This window comes from Mustelus asterias, chromosome 13 (assembly GCF_964213995.1).
Source record: "Mustelus asterias chromosome 13, sMusAst1.hap1.1, whole genome shotgun sequence".
Lineage (NCBI taxonomy): Eukaryota > Metazoa > Chordata > Chondrichthyes > Carcharhiniformes > Triakidae > Mustelus > Mustelus asterias.
The window spans coordinates 96,754,882-96,771,187 of NC_135813.1; the positions used below are offsets into that span (position 1 = coordinate 96,754,882).

Here is a 16,306-nt window from a genome sequence, read left to right on the forward strand (position 1 = left end):
AGAAGGAACCTTTCATTAAGGGATTGACACCTGGTGTGGGAGAGAAGTCCTTATAATGATCATACATGGATTCTGGACAAAGCAGGTTTCATGAGCTGAAAGACATACAAACATAAGTATTAGGCGCAGGAGTAGGCCATTTGATCCCTCAAGGCTGCTCCACCATTTGCTAAGATCTTGATAGATATGATTGTGGGCTTCACTTTCCTGGCTACTCCCTATACCCTTTGAATCTCGTCATTCAAGAATCTATCCAAGTCTTAAACATATTCAATGACCTTGTCTCCAATGCATTTTGGGGAAGAGAATTCGACAGGCTAATGACCTTCTCATCTGTCTTAAATGGGAGACCCCTTATTTTTAAACCGGGCCCCCTGGTTCTTTTACATTACATTCCCCTTGCAATGGCAACATCCCATTCGCCTTCCTAATCGTACGCTGTATCTGTATTCTATCTTTTCGCGATTTATGTACCATATCGCAGAGCTCTACAATCACTCTCCATTTAAATAAAATGGTCCATCTGACAAATCTCCACATTATATTCCATCTGCCAAATTTTTGCCCATTCACTTAACCTATCTCTATTAATGTCCACTTCACAAGTTACTAACTTTTTGTGTCATCAGCAAATCTAGCAAGCATACGTTTGGTTCCTTCATCCAAGTTATTGATACATTTGCAAACAGTTGAGGCCCCAGCACTGATCTCTATGGCACCCCACTGGTGACTTCTTGCCAACCCAAAAGTTACCCTTTTATTCCTATTCTCGGTTTCCTGTTAGCTAACCAACCTTATATTCATGCCAAATGTTACCCACTACACCATGAGCTCTTATTTTGTGTCACTTCGATGTGGCAACAAATGCCTTTTGAAAATTAAGTTCACCAGATCTACAGATTCCCCTTCAACCACATTAATTGTTACTTCCTCAAAGTCTAAGAAATAAGACAAATACGACTTCCCTTTCACAAAACCATGTTAGCACCACCTGACTGAATTATGATTTTCTAAATACCCTGCTCTTACCTCCTTAATAATGGATTCTAACCTTTTCCCTGCTGCAGAGTTTAGACTAACTGACTTTCCAACTGCCTTCTTTCATGAACAGAGGAGTTACATTAACTATTTGCCAATTTGATGGGACTGTCCTAGGATCTAGGAAATTTTGGGAAATTAAAACCAAAGCATACACCTATCATCTCAGCGACCACTTCTTTTACGACTGTAGAATGAAATTTCCTCCCACGGTCCAAAAGACATGCTGGTTAGGTGCATTGGCCATGCTAAATGGATTAAAATCATCCATGATGATTGCTGTACCTTTCTCACAGGCCCCCATTATATCTGCCTATATACCCCATCTTAGAGTACTTACTGTTAGGGGCTCTATAAACTACTCCCACAGGTGACTTCTTATTTTTGCTATTTCTTATTTATAAAATCAAGGTAATTTGTTATTGTATTAATGTAATTCTTAATTAACAGTACTTCCTACCACCTTTTCCTAGCTCCTGAACTTTTCTAAATGTCAAATACCCGGCAATGTTCAGGTCCCAGCCTTGGTCACCCTTCCTGCCACAGTCTCATTATTACCCTTATTGCTACCCTGCCTTTTCCTCTCCCTTTAAATGATCACATCTTCCCTGATTTGATCCCCCCCCCCAAACTGCCACAGCCCAGTTCTGCTGAGGAGCATTCCCAACAATACACTTCCAATTCACCCACACCAATTTTTGAACCACCTGCAACTCTAATCTTATTTACCCTATGCCAATTTGCTCATGGCTCAGGTAATAACCCAGACAGCTTTAGCAATTGTTATTGCATTACTGTCTTATTTGACTCTCAAGGTAGCAGGGAATTTTACTCAGTAAGCTTTTGAGCTGCTCCCCAAGAGTGCTATTCAAAACCAAATGCTGCAGATTTCTCCATTATATATACACCTAACAGCTTAAATTAGTACCAAACATGAGAAAAATTGCATGAAAAACAGCATAATCAGCGATTAATTTGTACATATGGAGCTAATCAAAACGTGATCAACACAACTTGTCATTAACCAAACAATGATTCTTTATAATTTGCAAGTAGTATTCTATATTTTCGTGTTGAGATGTTGGTAACTCTAGAAAGGTAATATATAACATCCTTCCCTTTTTGCTCTGCGAATATTATGAGTCAACCACATGCACAGTCAACTTTGTAAAACAAACTGCTAATCCAACATCTGGCAGTTTGAACAATCAATACCATCTTAAATCAGAAGTGTCCAAAGTATAGACAAGACTACAGGTTATATCCAATATGCAAACTTCAGTTATTCAGTCCACAAAGTCAGAGTTTCAGATGCTTCATTTTACAATGATGTGGCATGGCTACAATACTTCCATTGTTCATTTGTAAACTTAATTAGCATGTGAAGTTGCAAAAGGTTGCTATTATATTAATCAAAGGGCGATTTTGATCCAGAAATCTGTCTTTTTATGAGAAAAAGTAACTTTCATCACCAGTCATGCCCAATTTATTTTCTTTATATAAATTAAGCAGCGGAAAAATATAATTCACGAACACAAGAAAGAATACTTATTACACAATCTGCACTTCAATGATATCTGATATTCATTCACTTAAGCAAATATTATTTCCATTTTATGAATTCATATTGCAATAACACCACAAAAATAGTTCCATTTTCTACCATTGCAAACTGATGTTTTGATATTCTAGAGACTAGGAGAATGGCTAAATTTGGTTGAGGGCTCTACTTTTAGGAAAAGGCAAGATAGCCTTCAAAAATTACCAAATGCAAGAGTATTAACAATATTCAACAGCAGAAGTTTAGAGATATGAGACTACCTGTAGGGTATACTGATCAATCACTTGAAAGAGGTAATGAGGTTTGCTATCAAAGGAGGCAGGACGGTGAAGGAGAGTGCTACTGCCAAAAGCAATCCAGCCAGCTTCAAGTTCATCATTGCGACAATAGACAAAACCCCTGGGAAGAAAAGAAAAAGGTCTACTGATTAGGAATGACACGACCAGACGAGCTCAAACAAAAAATAATTCTTGCTCCATCACATACCACTCATGTTGCTACAGGACATAATACATCAGAACAGACAACAGATAACAGCAATTTTTAATACGTCATTTTTTTTATTGATTTGAGTTTTCTTGTGCAATAACTCATCTTTTACAATCATGGATTTAGTACAGCAAAAGTGCTTACAGCAATTTTTAGCCACTTAATTTTAAAAGCCTGGTTGCTGATGGCATTATCTTTTATTCCCCACATCTTCAAACATAGTTTGAAGGAAATTGTATGGAGAGTCTTTTTAATCGGTCAATATTCATCAGGATGAGCCAATGCACAAGTATAATTTCTGAAGCCTTGAGCAAGGTTGGTAACGAGAAAAAGCTTTTTTCTTGTCAACAGGTATGGGAAGCAAGTCCATGATGGAATAATTTATACATACATTGTGGATGGAGATGGAGCAAGCTTCAAGGGCATCATTGTTTGGTTAAAAATGTGTTCTCCCTTCGAGTAATAAGTCTCGCTCCAAAATGCCTGCCACCAAACAATTTACAAAGCTGGTCTCTGTTTTTTTTTGTTAAAGTGGCAACATGGAAATTTGTGATTTTGTTTCTCTCCAAAGAAAGAGAAGAGAAAAAAAAGTTCATCACTGGCCATTATTACAGACCAGCAGATGGTAAGATGCATGCTGGTCTTACCAGAGTGAAAGGAATGATGGTGGGAACTGAAAAAGGGAAGAAGCATTTTAAATTGCTGCATAAACCATGTGTAAAAGTCAAGTGCATTTTTTTAAAAAAGAATCAAGACATTGGCCGAAACTATAGCACCTCGCCCGCCCCGGAAATCTCCATTGGCCTTGGACGGGATTTTATGATCTTGCCCGAGCGAGACAGTAAAATCCCGCCCACTGTGTTCAGAAGATGTTTGAAATATTGGACTTTTGCAATTGGAGCAGAAATGTTCTACTTCATTAGTGATCTTTACTCAGCACAGATTCACATGAAAAAACTTTCACTGGGCGGCACGGTAGCACAGTGGTTAGCACTGCTGTTTCACAGCTCCAGGGACCTGGGTTCGATTCCCGGCTTGGGTCACTGTGTGTGTGGAGTTTGCACATTCTCCTCGTGTCTGCGTGGGTTTCCTCCGGGTACTCCGGTTTCCTCCCACAGTCCAAAGATGTGCAGGTTAGGTTGATTGGCCATGCTAAAATTGCCCCCTAGTGTCCTGAGATGCGTAGGTTAGAGGGATTAGCGGGTAAATGTGTAGGGATATGGGGGTAGGGCCTGGGTGGGATTGTGGTCGGTGCAGACTCGATGGGCCAGATGGCCTCTTTCTGCACTGTAGGATTTCTATGGTCTAAGTTTGTAAGGATCTGGAGGGAGGGCCCAAATTCATTCAGCATTCTGTATTAAATCGGTAGCATAAGTGCTACTTTCCTTGTTCTTGATTAGGAAATCATATCGTGCATAGTGATACTAGTGCTTTTCACTACAACTTAACAACCCATACTGGAAATATAGATAAAGGCCATTGAGCAGTGATGCCCCTTGCAATCAATACCACATCTGACTTTGAGTCACCACATGGATGAAGTAACACAGGGCAACATGTCTATAGAACTGTACTTAAGAGTCCTGTTCACTCATGAACTGTTTTTCTGACCATATAATCCTCTCCATTGCAAAGACAATCTACTTTCATCTTCATAACATCGTCTGCCTCTGTTCACCTGCTGCTGAAACCCTCAGCAACATTTTTGCCATTTCCAGATTACTCTCGAGGCCCACTTCTCATCCTATACCCTCAATCTTCACAACATTTAAAACTATTCACTGTATTTTGTTCTGCACCTTGTTCCACTTGCCCATTTTCCCTCCTCCTCTCCCTAAAATCTTCTAACCCCTTAGAGGTCATCCTTAAAGCCCACCTCTTTGATCAAAGGTTTTTGGCCATTTCCCCAAATCTCTTCTCCTTTAGCATTGTGCCTACTTTGCTTTCACTTCCACAATGCACCTTAAGATGCTTTTGCCCAGACTGAAAGTGCCATATAATTGCAAGCTATTGTTTCTCTTCAGAAAGATATCCCCAGAAACAAAATTAATTTCACCAAGGAGTTCACTGACATCTAACCATGTGCTAAATGATTCAGTTTATAATTGTCATGGGAGAGCCAAACTAAAATTAGTTTCACTTGCATACGAATTTTTAAAAATTAACAAAATTTTATACACATTATGCAAAAATATCAAGGTACACTTTTGTTACATTTTCATGCATTAAGCATGATATCGCAGTAGGATGTTTCACACAGCAGATGTATAATGAAACTCATGCCAGAAATTTAATACAGATGGTGCAACCCCTGAAGATCGGATCTGACTGTGCCTGTATACTTGTTTGCAAGAGGTAATTGCTTGGTCACCCATTTGAAAGAGGTGGGTGAGAGCGTAAATGGTATGTACTAAAGTATTGAAAAAAACCCAGAAAGAATAAATCCAAAAGTGTGTTTTAACAATGTTGCAGTATCAGATCGCTTTAGCAATAGAACAATGCCATATAGAGTGCTAGAATGCACGATCAATACACTATTTCCACAGTAATGCCCTCTCAACCTTTGCTCGGAGGAATGTGGTCTTGCAGAACATCAACATGATGATCACTCCCTTAGCCATGAGATATTCATTCAATGAACCACGAAATTATTTGCATTCTCACCTTTAGGGTTCGCTAAAAATGCTTTCACCCAATTCAAATAAACTGGTTACTCAAAACACAAAAGAGCTGTGTCAAAATACGAATGTCATTTATTTTCTAACCTCTCCTCACCTGAAGACAATGTGTTATGCTGCGTATTTTCCATGTCTGAGTCACCACTAATCAATAACAAGCTGAAATCTCTGTTATATATCTACACATACATATTTTCCAGCAGGCATCAGCAGATAGTGACTGGGAATACATACCCTAGCTTACTTTTTCACTTTACACTTTAGTGTACTCACTGTGCTAGTTCAGCTAATTTTGCTGAGGCTGGGAACTCAAGCCAATCTGTGGGACACAATGTGACATTGAATGGTCCCTTTAATATCCAGAAACAATATCTTTTGTAAAATCAGTCAAAAAATAATTAATTCTGAAAAAAAGAATATGCACCTACAGCAAATCTATGTGAGCTCCATTGTGAGCCCAATTGATAATCTCAAAACTGAATGTTAGTGTGAATTCTTAATACAATTGGGACTGTTCAGCAAATGCTGAATACACATATTCATATAAATACATATATTCATATGCAGGGACTGTCCTCTGCAGGCAAAAGTAATACATGCCCAGACATTGCGCCTTTTTTGAATACACAAAGCTCCCTAGGGTATTTGCCATGGCAATGTCACAACCAGAGCCGACTTTCTAATCAGCACTTCTCTCTTACAGTTTAACTGTTCCCTTTAAAATTTGGCGTTCTTGTGTCTGTCCTGATGAGTGCAAGATGAAAAACTTCAACAACTTGTCTCTTTTTTCAGCAAAACTCAAGTCCTGTACTACGAAGCCACTAAATGATTAATTCTGTGTAACTAAAGAAATGTTGCAATATTACAGATGAGAAATAGAGTTCACACCACTCTCAATCCGAAAAGATTTTGTTGTCAACAGTAATATGAAAAGCAATGCATGAACTCCCGAGACTAATAAACTAGGCAAACCAGCCAGAATAAATCTGCTGGTTTTGTGGCTGCTCAACAATGAAATGCAAGTATTGTTTAACCTAAAATGGAAATTTTAAAATACAAGATTTCCAACTAGCTGAATTGTACGTGTAGCAGGTTTAAAACTGCATTTGCTATCAATTACCGTAGAGTCCCATGGAGTCCTGACCCCAGCTTGCTGATCCCCTTGCCAACGGAGTTAGTTGAATAAAGGTACATGCCATCTGTTGCAAGGCAGCGACCTAAATCTGCATCTGAAAAACAAAGATAGATTTGTGTAATGGATTTCATGTAGAATGGTTTATGCAATACAATACCAGAATATTTGCATTATACTGCAACACTCCAACAGTTTTAATTTTGAATGTACTTTTAAATAGTATTTTAATTCAGATTGCAGGAGACTGGTGTCTATGCAGCAGTACCCATATCTGTAATACTAAAGTTGGCCTTCTGACACCTGCAACAGAAGCATAGACCCAGATTTGTTGCCAATAAAATTGAGCCAGTTTTAGTGACAACTTGCATTTGTATATTGCATTTCTTGTGTTCAAGACAACATTGTGAAGTCTTTACATTAACAAGCAGACAATAATTAGCATCTCACAGAAGTAGAAAAGGAAAACCTCCATTTAGAGTGAGTACGCAAAGTGATACCTAAGTATTTTGAGAAGATATTTGAAAGCAGCAAAATGTAATGCAAGGCAAAGGGAACAGGCAAATAACAACCAGCGTTACAGACTGGTGTTAAGGAAACAGAAGGTGCACATGTGGACTTATGGTTGGAGAAAGCTGAGCTAAGGTTCAGCATATTTGTGCAGGAATCTAAATTCAAGGTCAGAAATGTTGATGTCAATTCACTGAAGCACGTAGAGGCGGTAAAGTTTAAGTGGAAGTGATGCAGCTGTAGGAGTGTGTACCAGTAAGAACGTAGCATAGTGTTTCAAATGAGTTGCAACAACCACACGATCACATTAAAAGTCCTAATTCTAACATTTGAGACACAAGGTCACGTTGTTCAGTTTTACATAGTTATTTTGCTTACTGTCTCAATGAACAAGCAGAAGTGACCCTTGGGCAACAGTGAATAAGAGTTCTAGCGCAGGAAAGGTAGACCAACATTACAAGGATCTTGGTTGGAGAAAAACAACATTAATAAAGCACACAGAAAGGACAATGGATTATATAACCCTCGGCAACACTGACAACCAGAAAGACAGATTTTCTCCCTGATAACTGAGTAAGTGTATTCTGATATGATGTGTACGATTCCAGCCAAATTAACAGGTTACAGATTTGATCCCTACCCTGCAGAGTTGGCTGACTTCAACACCAACAGGAGCAATGCAATTGGCCTCAGCACTCAAGGTCAATGGGGATTGAGGGGGGGAAAAGGGAGAGCAGAAAAGTGAGGAGAGTAACAAAGGAAGTGAGAGAGAAGGGCAGGGACCACTGGAGTTTTAATCCCCGATTCCTATTCAAAAACCCCTGGGTGAGTGTGGATATGATGTGGAGATGCCGGTGTTGGACTGGGGTAAGCACAGTAAGAAGTCTCACAACACCAGGTTAAAGTCCAACAGGTTTATTTGGTAGCAAATACCATAAGCTTTCGGAGCGCTGCTCCTTCGTCAGATGGAGTGGATATCTGAAGATATCCACTCCATCTGACGAAGGAGCAGCGCTCCGAAAGCTTATGGTATTTGCTACCAAATAAACCTGTTGGACTTTAACCTGGTGTTGTGAGACTTCTTACTGAGAGTGGATAAACAGTGAGGACATTCAAAGGGATCCAGCTGCCTACTTAGCCAAAACACAAGCATGAATTAACCCCTTCAAGACATAGAATCATAGAACACATTTCTTCTCGAATGTTACCCTGCTAGTCCCCCTGACACTAGGGTCAATTTAGCCTGGCCAATCAACCTATCCCGCACATCTTTGAACTGTGGGAGGAAACCGGTACACCCAAAGGAAACCCACACAGACACAGAGAACGTGCAAACTCCATACGGACTGTGACCAAGGCTGGAATCAAACCGGGATCCCTGGTGCTATGAGGCACATACCACATACTAGCTAAATAAAAAATTTCCAATGGACACTGTCCTATCTTCCAATAAAACATGGTGAAACTTATTTTACAGGAAACGCCAGAACCAAAAGTTAGTATGCTTAGAAAATTGCAGTTAACATCCAATATTTAAAAGTTTACAAAATTAAAATATACAGCATGCATAGATATCATGCAGAAATGAAAGTTATTCCAAAAAGTGAATACTGATGTACGACTTCACTCCAAACCTTTCCCCCAAGAACTAAATCCTGCCATATAATCCAGGTTCACTGTCTTCTTCACTGAGGTTTTTTTTCATTGTCACTTGAAAATGCTGATTCAAAGGTTCCACAGGCTTCATTCACCTTTTGGTACTGTTTCCAAATGTCTAATCCTCATATAGACAAGGAGCTTTTAATCGCGATTTGACAATGAAAGACATTGCTGATGGAGCCAATCCCGCTCTCACACCCAAGTGCTTCCGAACAGTAGTCACAGCACGGCAGGCTCACAAGAACTCCAGCTTTCTCCATCCAAAGGGAACAATGACCAATTGCAGCAGCTCAGCCAAGATTTGGTAATTTAGATATTAGCTAACTCAGAGACCTAACACAGAACCATGGTTTTCTAATTTCTGTACCTTCACACTACACTCTGAAGTGACTTCATTTATCAGGCTGTGGGAGAGCAGTGGTGTTTCTCTCAGTGCAACTGTTATGGTTTTTAATACCCAAAAATATGACAGGTTGTATTACGTGCACAAGATATTTTAAATAGATGCCATTTGAGGATGGCGGCTTTGTAACAAATTATAGAAATGCATTGGGGAGGGAGAAAAATGGATCATTTACTTTTGATTTGATTGCCACATGCATTGGTACACAGTGAAAAGTATTGTTTCTTGCACGCTTGACAGACAAAGCATACCGTTCTAGAGTACATAGGGGAGGAAAGGAAAGGAGAGGGTGCAGAATATAGTATCATAGCTAGGATGTAGAGAAAGATCAACTTAATAAAGTAAGTCCATTCAAAGGTTTACCACCTGTCAACATCAGCTCCTCAGTCGTACACCATTAAATCTCAACCTCAAAATAAATTATATTCTTATTCCATTAGTGTGCAAAATCCAACTGTTAAAATTCTCTGTCAAAAGAGAACTGCCAATAGAGTGCTACAGGTATCTAAAAAGGAAAAGAGTCAGCAGAGCGAGCGTTGGTCCACTAGAAAGTGAGAATGGGGAGTTAATAGCAAATAAGGAAATGGTGAATGAAATGAACAGATATTTTGCTTCTGTCTTCATTATAGAGGATACAAAAAATATCCAGTAATAGCTGTAAATCAGGTGGCGAGAGAGAGAGAGGAATTTGGTAAAATTGCAATCACTCCAAGCCATTCACCATCCTGACTTGGAAATATACCGCCGTTCCTTTGCAGTTGGAACACTGCCCGTGACACAAGGCATTTCAACAAGGCAGCTCATCACCACCTTCTGAAGGGCAACTTCTGAAAGGCAATAAATGCTGGCCAACCAGTGACGCCCACGTCCCATGAATTAATTAAAAACTCAGGAAATGGTACTGAGCAAACAGATGAAACTGCAGGCTGACAAGTCTCTGGGGTCCTGATGGTTTCATTCTAGGGTCTTAAAAGAGATAGCTAATGCTATATTAGTTCTACTGGTGTTAATTTTCCAAAATTCACTAAATTCTGGAAAGATTCCATCAGTCTGGAAGTTAGAAAATATAACCCCCCTATTCAAGAAAGATGGGTGGCAGAAAACAGGAACCTACAGTCCAGCTTGACATTTGTCATGGGGAAGTTGTTAGAACCAACCATTAAGGTGGTTAGAGCAGAGCATTTCAAAAAACAAGGTAATCAAAAAGAGTCAGCATAGTTTTGTGAAAGGGACATCTTGTTTACCTAATATATTAGGGTTTTCTGAAGAAGTAATATGTGCTGTGGCTAAAGGGGAACCTGTAGATGCACTGTACTTGGATTTCCAGAAGGCATTTGATATAGTGCCACATCAAAGATTATTACAGAAGCTAAAAGTCAATGGTATAGGGGCCAACATACTAGTCTGGAAAGAAGATTGGATGGCTGACAGAAAACAGAGTATGCATAAATGGGTCTTTGCCTGGTTGGCAGAATGTGATGAGGGGAGGTCTGCAGGGGGTGGGGTCAGGCTTCAATGTTTTACAATTTATATCAGTAACTGAAGGGAGGGAAACTAAATTTGCAGATGAAAGAAAGATAGGTCAGAAAGTATGTTAAGAGGTCATAAAGAGTTTGCTGATGAATATAGATAGATTGAATGAGTGGGCAGAAATTTGGCAGATGGAGTACAATGTGGAAAATGTGAAGTTGTTCACTTTGCTCAGAAGAATAAAAAAGCACTTTAACAGAAGATAACTACAGAATTCTGAAATGCAGAGTTGTGGGGTGTTTTCGTATTCAAGTCTCAAAAAGTTAGTATGCAGGTGCTGCATGCAATCAAGAAGGCTCATGGAATGCTATCCTTTATTACGAGACGAACCAAACATTATAGGATGTTATACTTCAGTTATTTCGGGCATTGGTGAGACATCATCATGAATAGTGTGTGCAGTTTTGGTCTCCTTTAAGGAAGGATATAAATGTGTCAGAGGATGATTACGAGAGCAAATGCTGTAGAGTGGGCTGTCTTCCGAGGATAGGTTGAGCTTATTTCCACTGGAGTTTAGAAGAATGAGAGGCGACTTGATAAGATCCTGAATGGTATTTGCAAGGTGGCCTTGGAAAGGATGTCTCTCTTGTGGGTGAGTCCAGAGCACTGTTTTAAAGTTAGGGGGTTACCCTTTTGGGACAGAGGGCTGAGAGACTTTGGAACTCTATCTCAGGAGGCAGTAGGAGCACGGTCACTGAACATTTTTAAGGAAGAGGTAGATAGATTCTTGTTAGGCAAGGGAAGCAAAGGTTATCGGGGTAATGGGAATGTAGAACTCAAAACACAAATAGATCAGTCATGATCTTGTTGAATGGCGGAGCAGGCTCAAGGGGCCGAATGGTCTACGTCCGTAATTTAATGCCAGTTTTCTACTGTGGACTCATTTTCCACTCGCAAACATCCCCAATTGCTCTTAAGATGGTGACAAACTGCCTTCTTGAACTGTCGCAGTCCTTATGATGTGGGCACATTCAGTGCTGTTAAGTAGAGAGAGTTACAGGTTTTGGCCCAGCAATAGTTACGGACAGAAGGGCAGTTAATTTAAACAGTACTATTTCTCCTCTCTCCACTGGTCCACAAACTGAAAAGGTGTTCTACTTTGTTTCCCTCTACTACACAGTAAGCTTGAGATAGGGTGAATTCAATGGGTTAGTTTATTTGCACACACAAAACACAGTTGGAGGGCTCCCAGTATACCCACGTTTGCATTCAGACAGCGAGAGAAACAGGGAAAAAAGGTTTTACAATGCAGAGATCAGAGAGAAAGTAAATATTAATTCGTGTGGATCTGGCGTTCAGAATCAAAATTCAATAAGATATTTTTTCATGGCGGTCAGCAGGATGAAAACCAATGCCGTGTAATTCGCTTTTCCAGTGGGGTTGACTTTACACAATAAGATAGGCACACAGAGATGCATCAGTCTTTGAGGTGATGGTACAGAATTTTCAGCAAAAACAATGCACATGGGGCCAGGTGACCAACCTGGGCCAGAGTTTCTTGCCTGTGAAGCGCGAATCAAATATTCAAAAACAGACCGAGACTTTGCAGTTCAGCAAGGCAATATTACTGGTTCCACAAGCCAGAGGTCCATGTCACATGACTCCCACCTTTCCATACATGGGTCCCTGAGGTTGTTATATGCCTCAACTATTAAGGATTGAAAGGTTACAGAGCCCTTTGTCTTAGCAGAGCAGCGGACTCCTGTTGGGCAGCCTGGGTTACAAAATGCATAGATCTCTTTGAATTTTGGTCTGTGCAATGCACATGGGTCCTTAATGGCTCTTCAGGGAATACAAGGCGAGTTTCCCCAACACTGCCAAGTGGCTTTTTTTTGTTTGGGGTTATAGACAGACAATTTATTTCTTTGTCCAGTTTGAAACTATTGGAGATCGCAAGGAATTTATTTCTGGATACATTTTCCAAAGAAATACACTGGGTGAGGACTTAGTCCCACACAAATGGCAATGTAGTCCCAAGTCAGGAGATTGGGAGACTTGGAATTCACAGGTAGCAGTGCTCCTATTTGATAGTTGCCCTTGTCCTTCTTGGGGTAGAGGTTGCTGTTTGAGAAAATGCCGTAGAAGGAAGCCTGACCAATTGCTGCAGGGCACCTAGTAGGTAATACACACTGCTTGTCCCAACAATACAGTGAGGGGAATGAATGTTTAAGGTAATGGGAAGTTGCCCAATTGGGAATTACTGTCACACTCCTGACTTGTCTCTTTCATGATGTGGAGATGCCGGCGTTGGACTGGGGTAAGCACAGTAAGAAGTCTCACAACACCAGGTTGAAGTCCAACAGGTTTATTTGGCACTAGCTTTCGGAGCCTGAGACTCCGAAAGCTAGTGCCAAATAAACCTGTTGGACTTTAACCTGGTGTTGAGAGACTTCTTATTGTGTCTTTCAGACAGTGGACAGGATTTGGGGAGTTAGGTGGTGAGTTACTTGATGTGGTGAGTTACTTGATGTGGAATTCAGTCTCTGACCTGCTCTTGCAGCAGCAGTATTTATGTGGCTAGTCCATGGTGGCATAGTGGACAGTGAAGAAAGTTATCTCCAATTGCAACAGGATCTTGATCAATTGGGCCAGTGGGCTGACGAATGGCAGATGGAGTTTAATTTAGACAAATGCGAGGTGATGCATTTTGGTAGATTGAACCAGGGCAGGACTTACTCAGTTAATGGTAGGGTGTTGGGGAGAGTTACAGAACAAAGAGATCTAGGGGTACATGTTCATAGCTCCTTGAAAGTGGAGTCACAGGTGGACAGAGTGGTGAAGGCGGCACTCGGCATGCTTGGTTTCATCGGTCAGAACATTGAATACAGGAGTTAGGACGTCTTGTTGAAGTTGTACAAGACATTGGTACGGCCACACTTGGAATACTGTATGCAATTTTGGTCACCCTATTATAGAAAGGATATTATTAAACTGGAAAGAGTACAGAAAAGATTTACTAGGATGCTACTGGGACTTGATGGATTGAGTTATAAGGAGGCGCTAAATAGACTGGGACCTATTTCTCTGGAGCGTAGGAGGCTGAGGGGTGACCTTATAGAGGTCTATAAAATAATGAGGGTCATAGACAAGGTAGATAGTCAATATCTTTTCCCAAAGGTCGGGGAGTCTAAAACTAGAGGGCATAGGTTTAAGGTGAGGGGGGAGATACAAAAGTGTCCAGAGGGGCAATTTTTTCTCAGAGGGTGGTGAGTGTCTGGAACAAGCTGCCAGAGGTAGTAGTAGAGGCGGGTACAATTTTATCTTTTAAAAAGCATTTAGTTAACATGGGTACGATGGGTATAGAGGGATATGGGCCAAATGCAGGCAATTGGGATTAGCTTTGGGGTTTTAAATAAAAGGGCGGCATGGACAAGTTGGGCCAAAGGGCCTGTTTCCATGCTGGAAACCTCTATGACTCTAGTTAAGTTTTGGCTAATGGTGACCCCTCAGGATGTTGATGGTGGAGGATTCTGTGACAGAATGCCATTGATCCTCAAGTAAAGATGGTTATGTTCTCTCGTTTGCCATTGTCTGGCACAAGCAAATGTTGCAAACCACTCATTAGGCCAAGCATGAATATTGTCCAGGTCTGGCTACGTATGAACATGACTGCTTCAGTATCTGAGAAGTTGTGAATAGTGCTGAACATTGTGCAATTATCAGCAAACACGCCCAGTTCTCACCTTATGATGGAGAGAAGGTAACTGATGAATCAACTAAAGTATCCTGAGAAACTATTGCAACGATGTCCTGAGAGAGATGACTGGCTACTTCCAACAACCACCTTCCTCTGAGCTAGACATTACTCTAGCTATTACAGATTTCTCTCCACATCCCCGATTCCCATTGATGTCAATTTTGTCAGAATCATAGAATCCCTACAGTGCAGAAAGAGGCCATTCGATCCATCAAGTCTGCACTGACTCTGATAGTATCTTACCCAGGCCCTCTCCTAAGCCTTAGCCCTGTAACCCCACACATTTACCATGGCTAATCCATCTAACTTACACATTCCAGGACACTAAGGGGCAATTTTACTGCAGCCAATCCACCTAACTGTTATATATCAAGGTTGAGGTGCTGCTGCCTCTTTAACAATGCGGGACAGGTGACTCGGAGGCTAGCTCCACCCAGGGTGGAGCTTGGGAGTCAATCTAGGACTGGCCATGAAGCTGTGAAGACCTAATACAAACTGTTCCCTGTTTAAGTTCTACAGGTCTATCTCGTGTTCTTTTTATGCCTCATAACAAGACCCAAACATAATAACTGGCGACATTTCATCTCCTCCCCTTTCTTCCAAAAAACAGCAGTAGCAGTTTGTGGCCTTGTTGCCAGCTATGATGTTTGGGTCTTGTTATAGGCTCCCGGGGGTCACCTGGCCCGCACTCAAAGACTGTGCCAACATGCCACTCCTCCTTGAAATATCACTTAAGTGTTGCCTTGATGTTCAGTGCCAGGTAATGACCATCTCCAAGAAAACACTTCTAAAACTGTCCCTTTGAGTCAGCTCTTTTGTCCATGTTATACCAGGGCTGTAACTGAGCATCATGGAGAAGGCTATTGTTGAGTAAATGCTGCTTTGATGATGAATAGACTAATTGAATGGATTGGATTTGTCCTGATTTTTATGGATAGGACATTTTCAATTCTTTATATCGTCAGGTAGAAGCTAGTATTAGGGCTGTACTTGAACGGTTTGGCTGGGGGTGCATTTAGGTTTGGACCATGTCTTCAGTACAACAGCCAAAATGTTGACAGGCCTCGTAGCCTTTGCTTTATCCAACAACTTTAACCATTTCTTTTATCACATGGAGTAAATTGGTTTAAGATTGCCATCTATTAAGCAGGGAACCTCAGGAAGGAACTGAAATGCATCAATCACTTGGAACTTTTGGCTGAAAATAGTTGCACGTATTTCAGCCTTATCTTTTTATTCACGTGCTGGATTTTCCCATTCTGACAATAGGAATATTTATGGAGTCTCCTCTCCAGTTAATTTTTAATTGTCCACTAGCATCCACAACTGAATGTGGCAGAACTACACAGCATTGGCTGTGGAATCACTTTGGTCTGTCTGCTACTACTGTTCATCATGCTTCTGGCTCAGTGCTATAGTTTCACTAGGTTAACATCTGATGTTTAAGCCTGTCGCATACATACTCCAAACATACTCTCCTCCACTCCTCATTAAACGAGCGATGATTCCCCTGGCTTCATGGTAATGATAAAGGTGAGGGATATGCTGGGCCGTGAGATTACAGACTGCGGTTGAACACATTTCTGTTGCTGCTGATGGCTTACAGCGC

At 40.8% G+C, this 16,306-nt stretch overlaps 1 protein-coding gene across 6 annotated transcripts in view; it reads right to left on the reverse strand.

The window, feature by feature from the left end:
- Positions 1 to 16,306, reverse strand: part of hectd4 (HECT domain E3 ubiquitin protein ligase 4) — a 270,502-nt gene that overhangs the window by 182,263 nt on the left and 71,933 nt on the right. For all 6 annotated transcript variants that reach the window (XM_078227339.1, XM_078227343.1, XM_078227340.1 and 3 more), the window contains exons 5-6: positions 6,887 to 6,995; positions 2,860 to 2,998 (exon numbers count right to left, since the gene is read on the reverse strand). In XM_078227339.1, the coding sequence (XP_078083465.1) occupies positions 2,860 to 2,998; positions 6,887 to 6,995 (248 nt within the window). The remainder of the gene's footprint in view (positions 1 to 2,859; positions 2,999 to 6,886; positions 6,996 to 16,306) is intronic.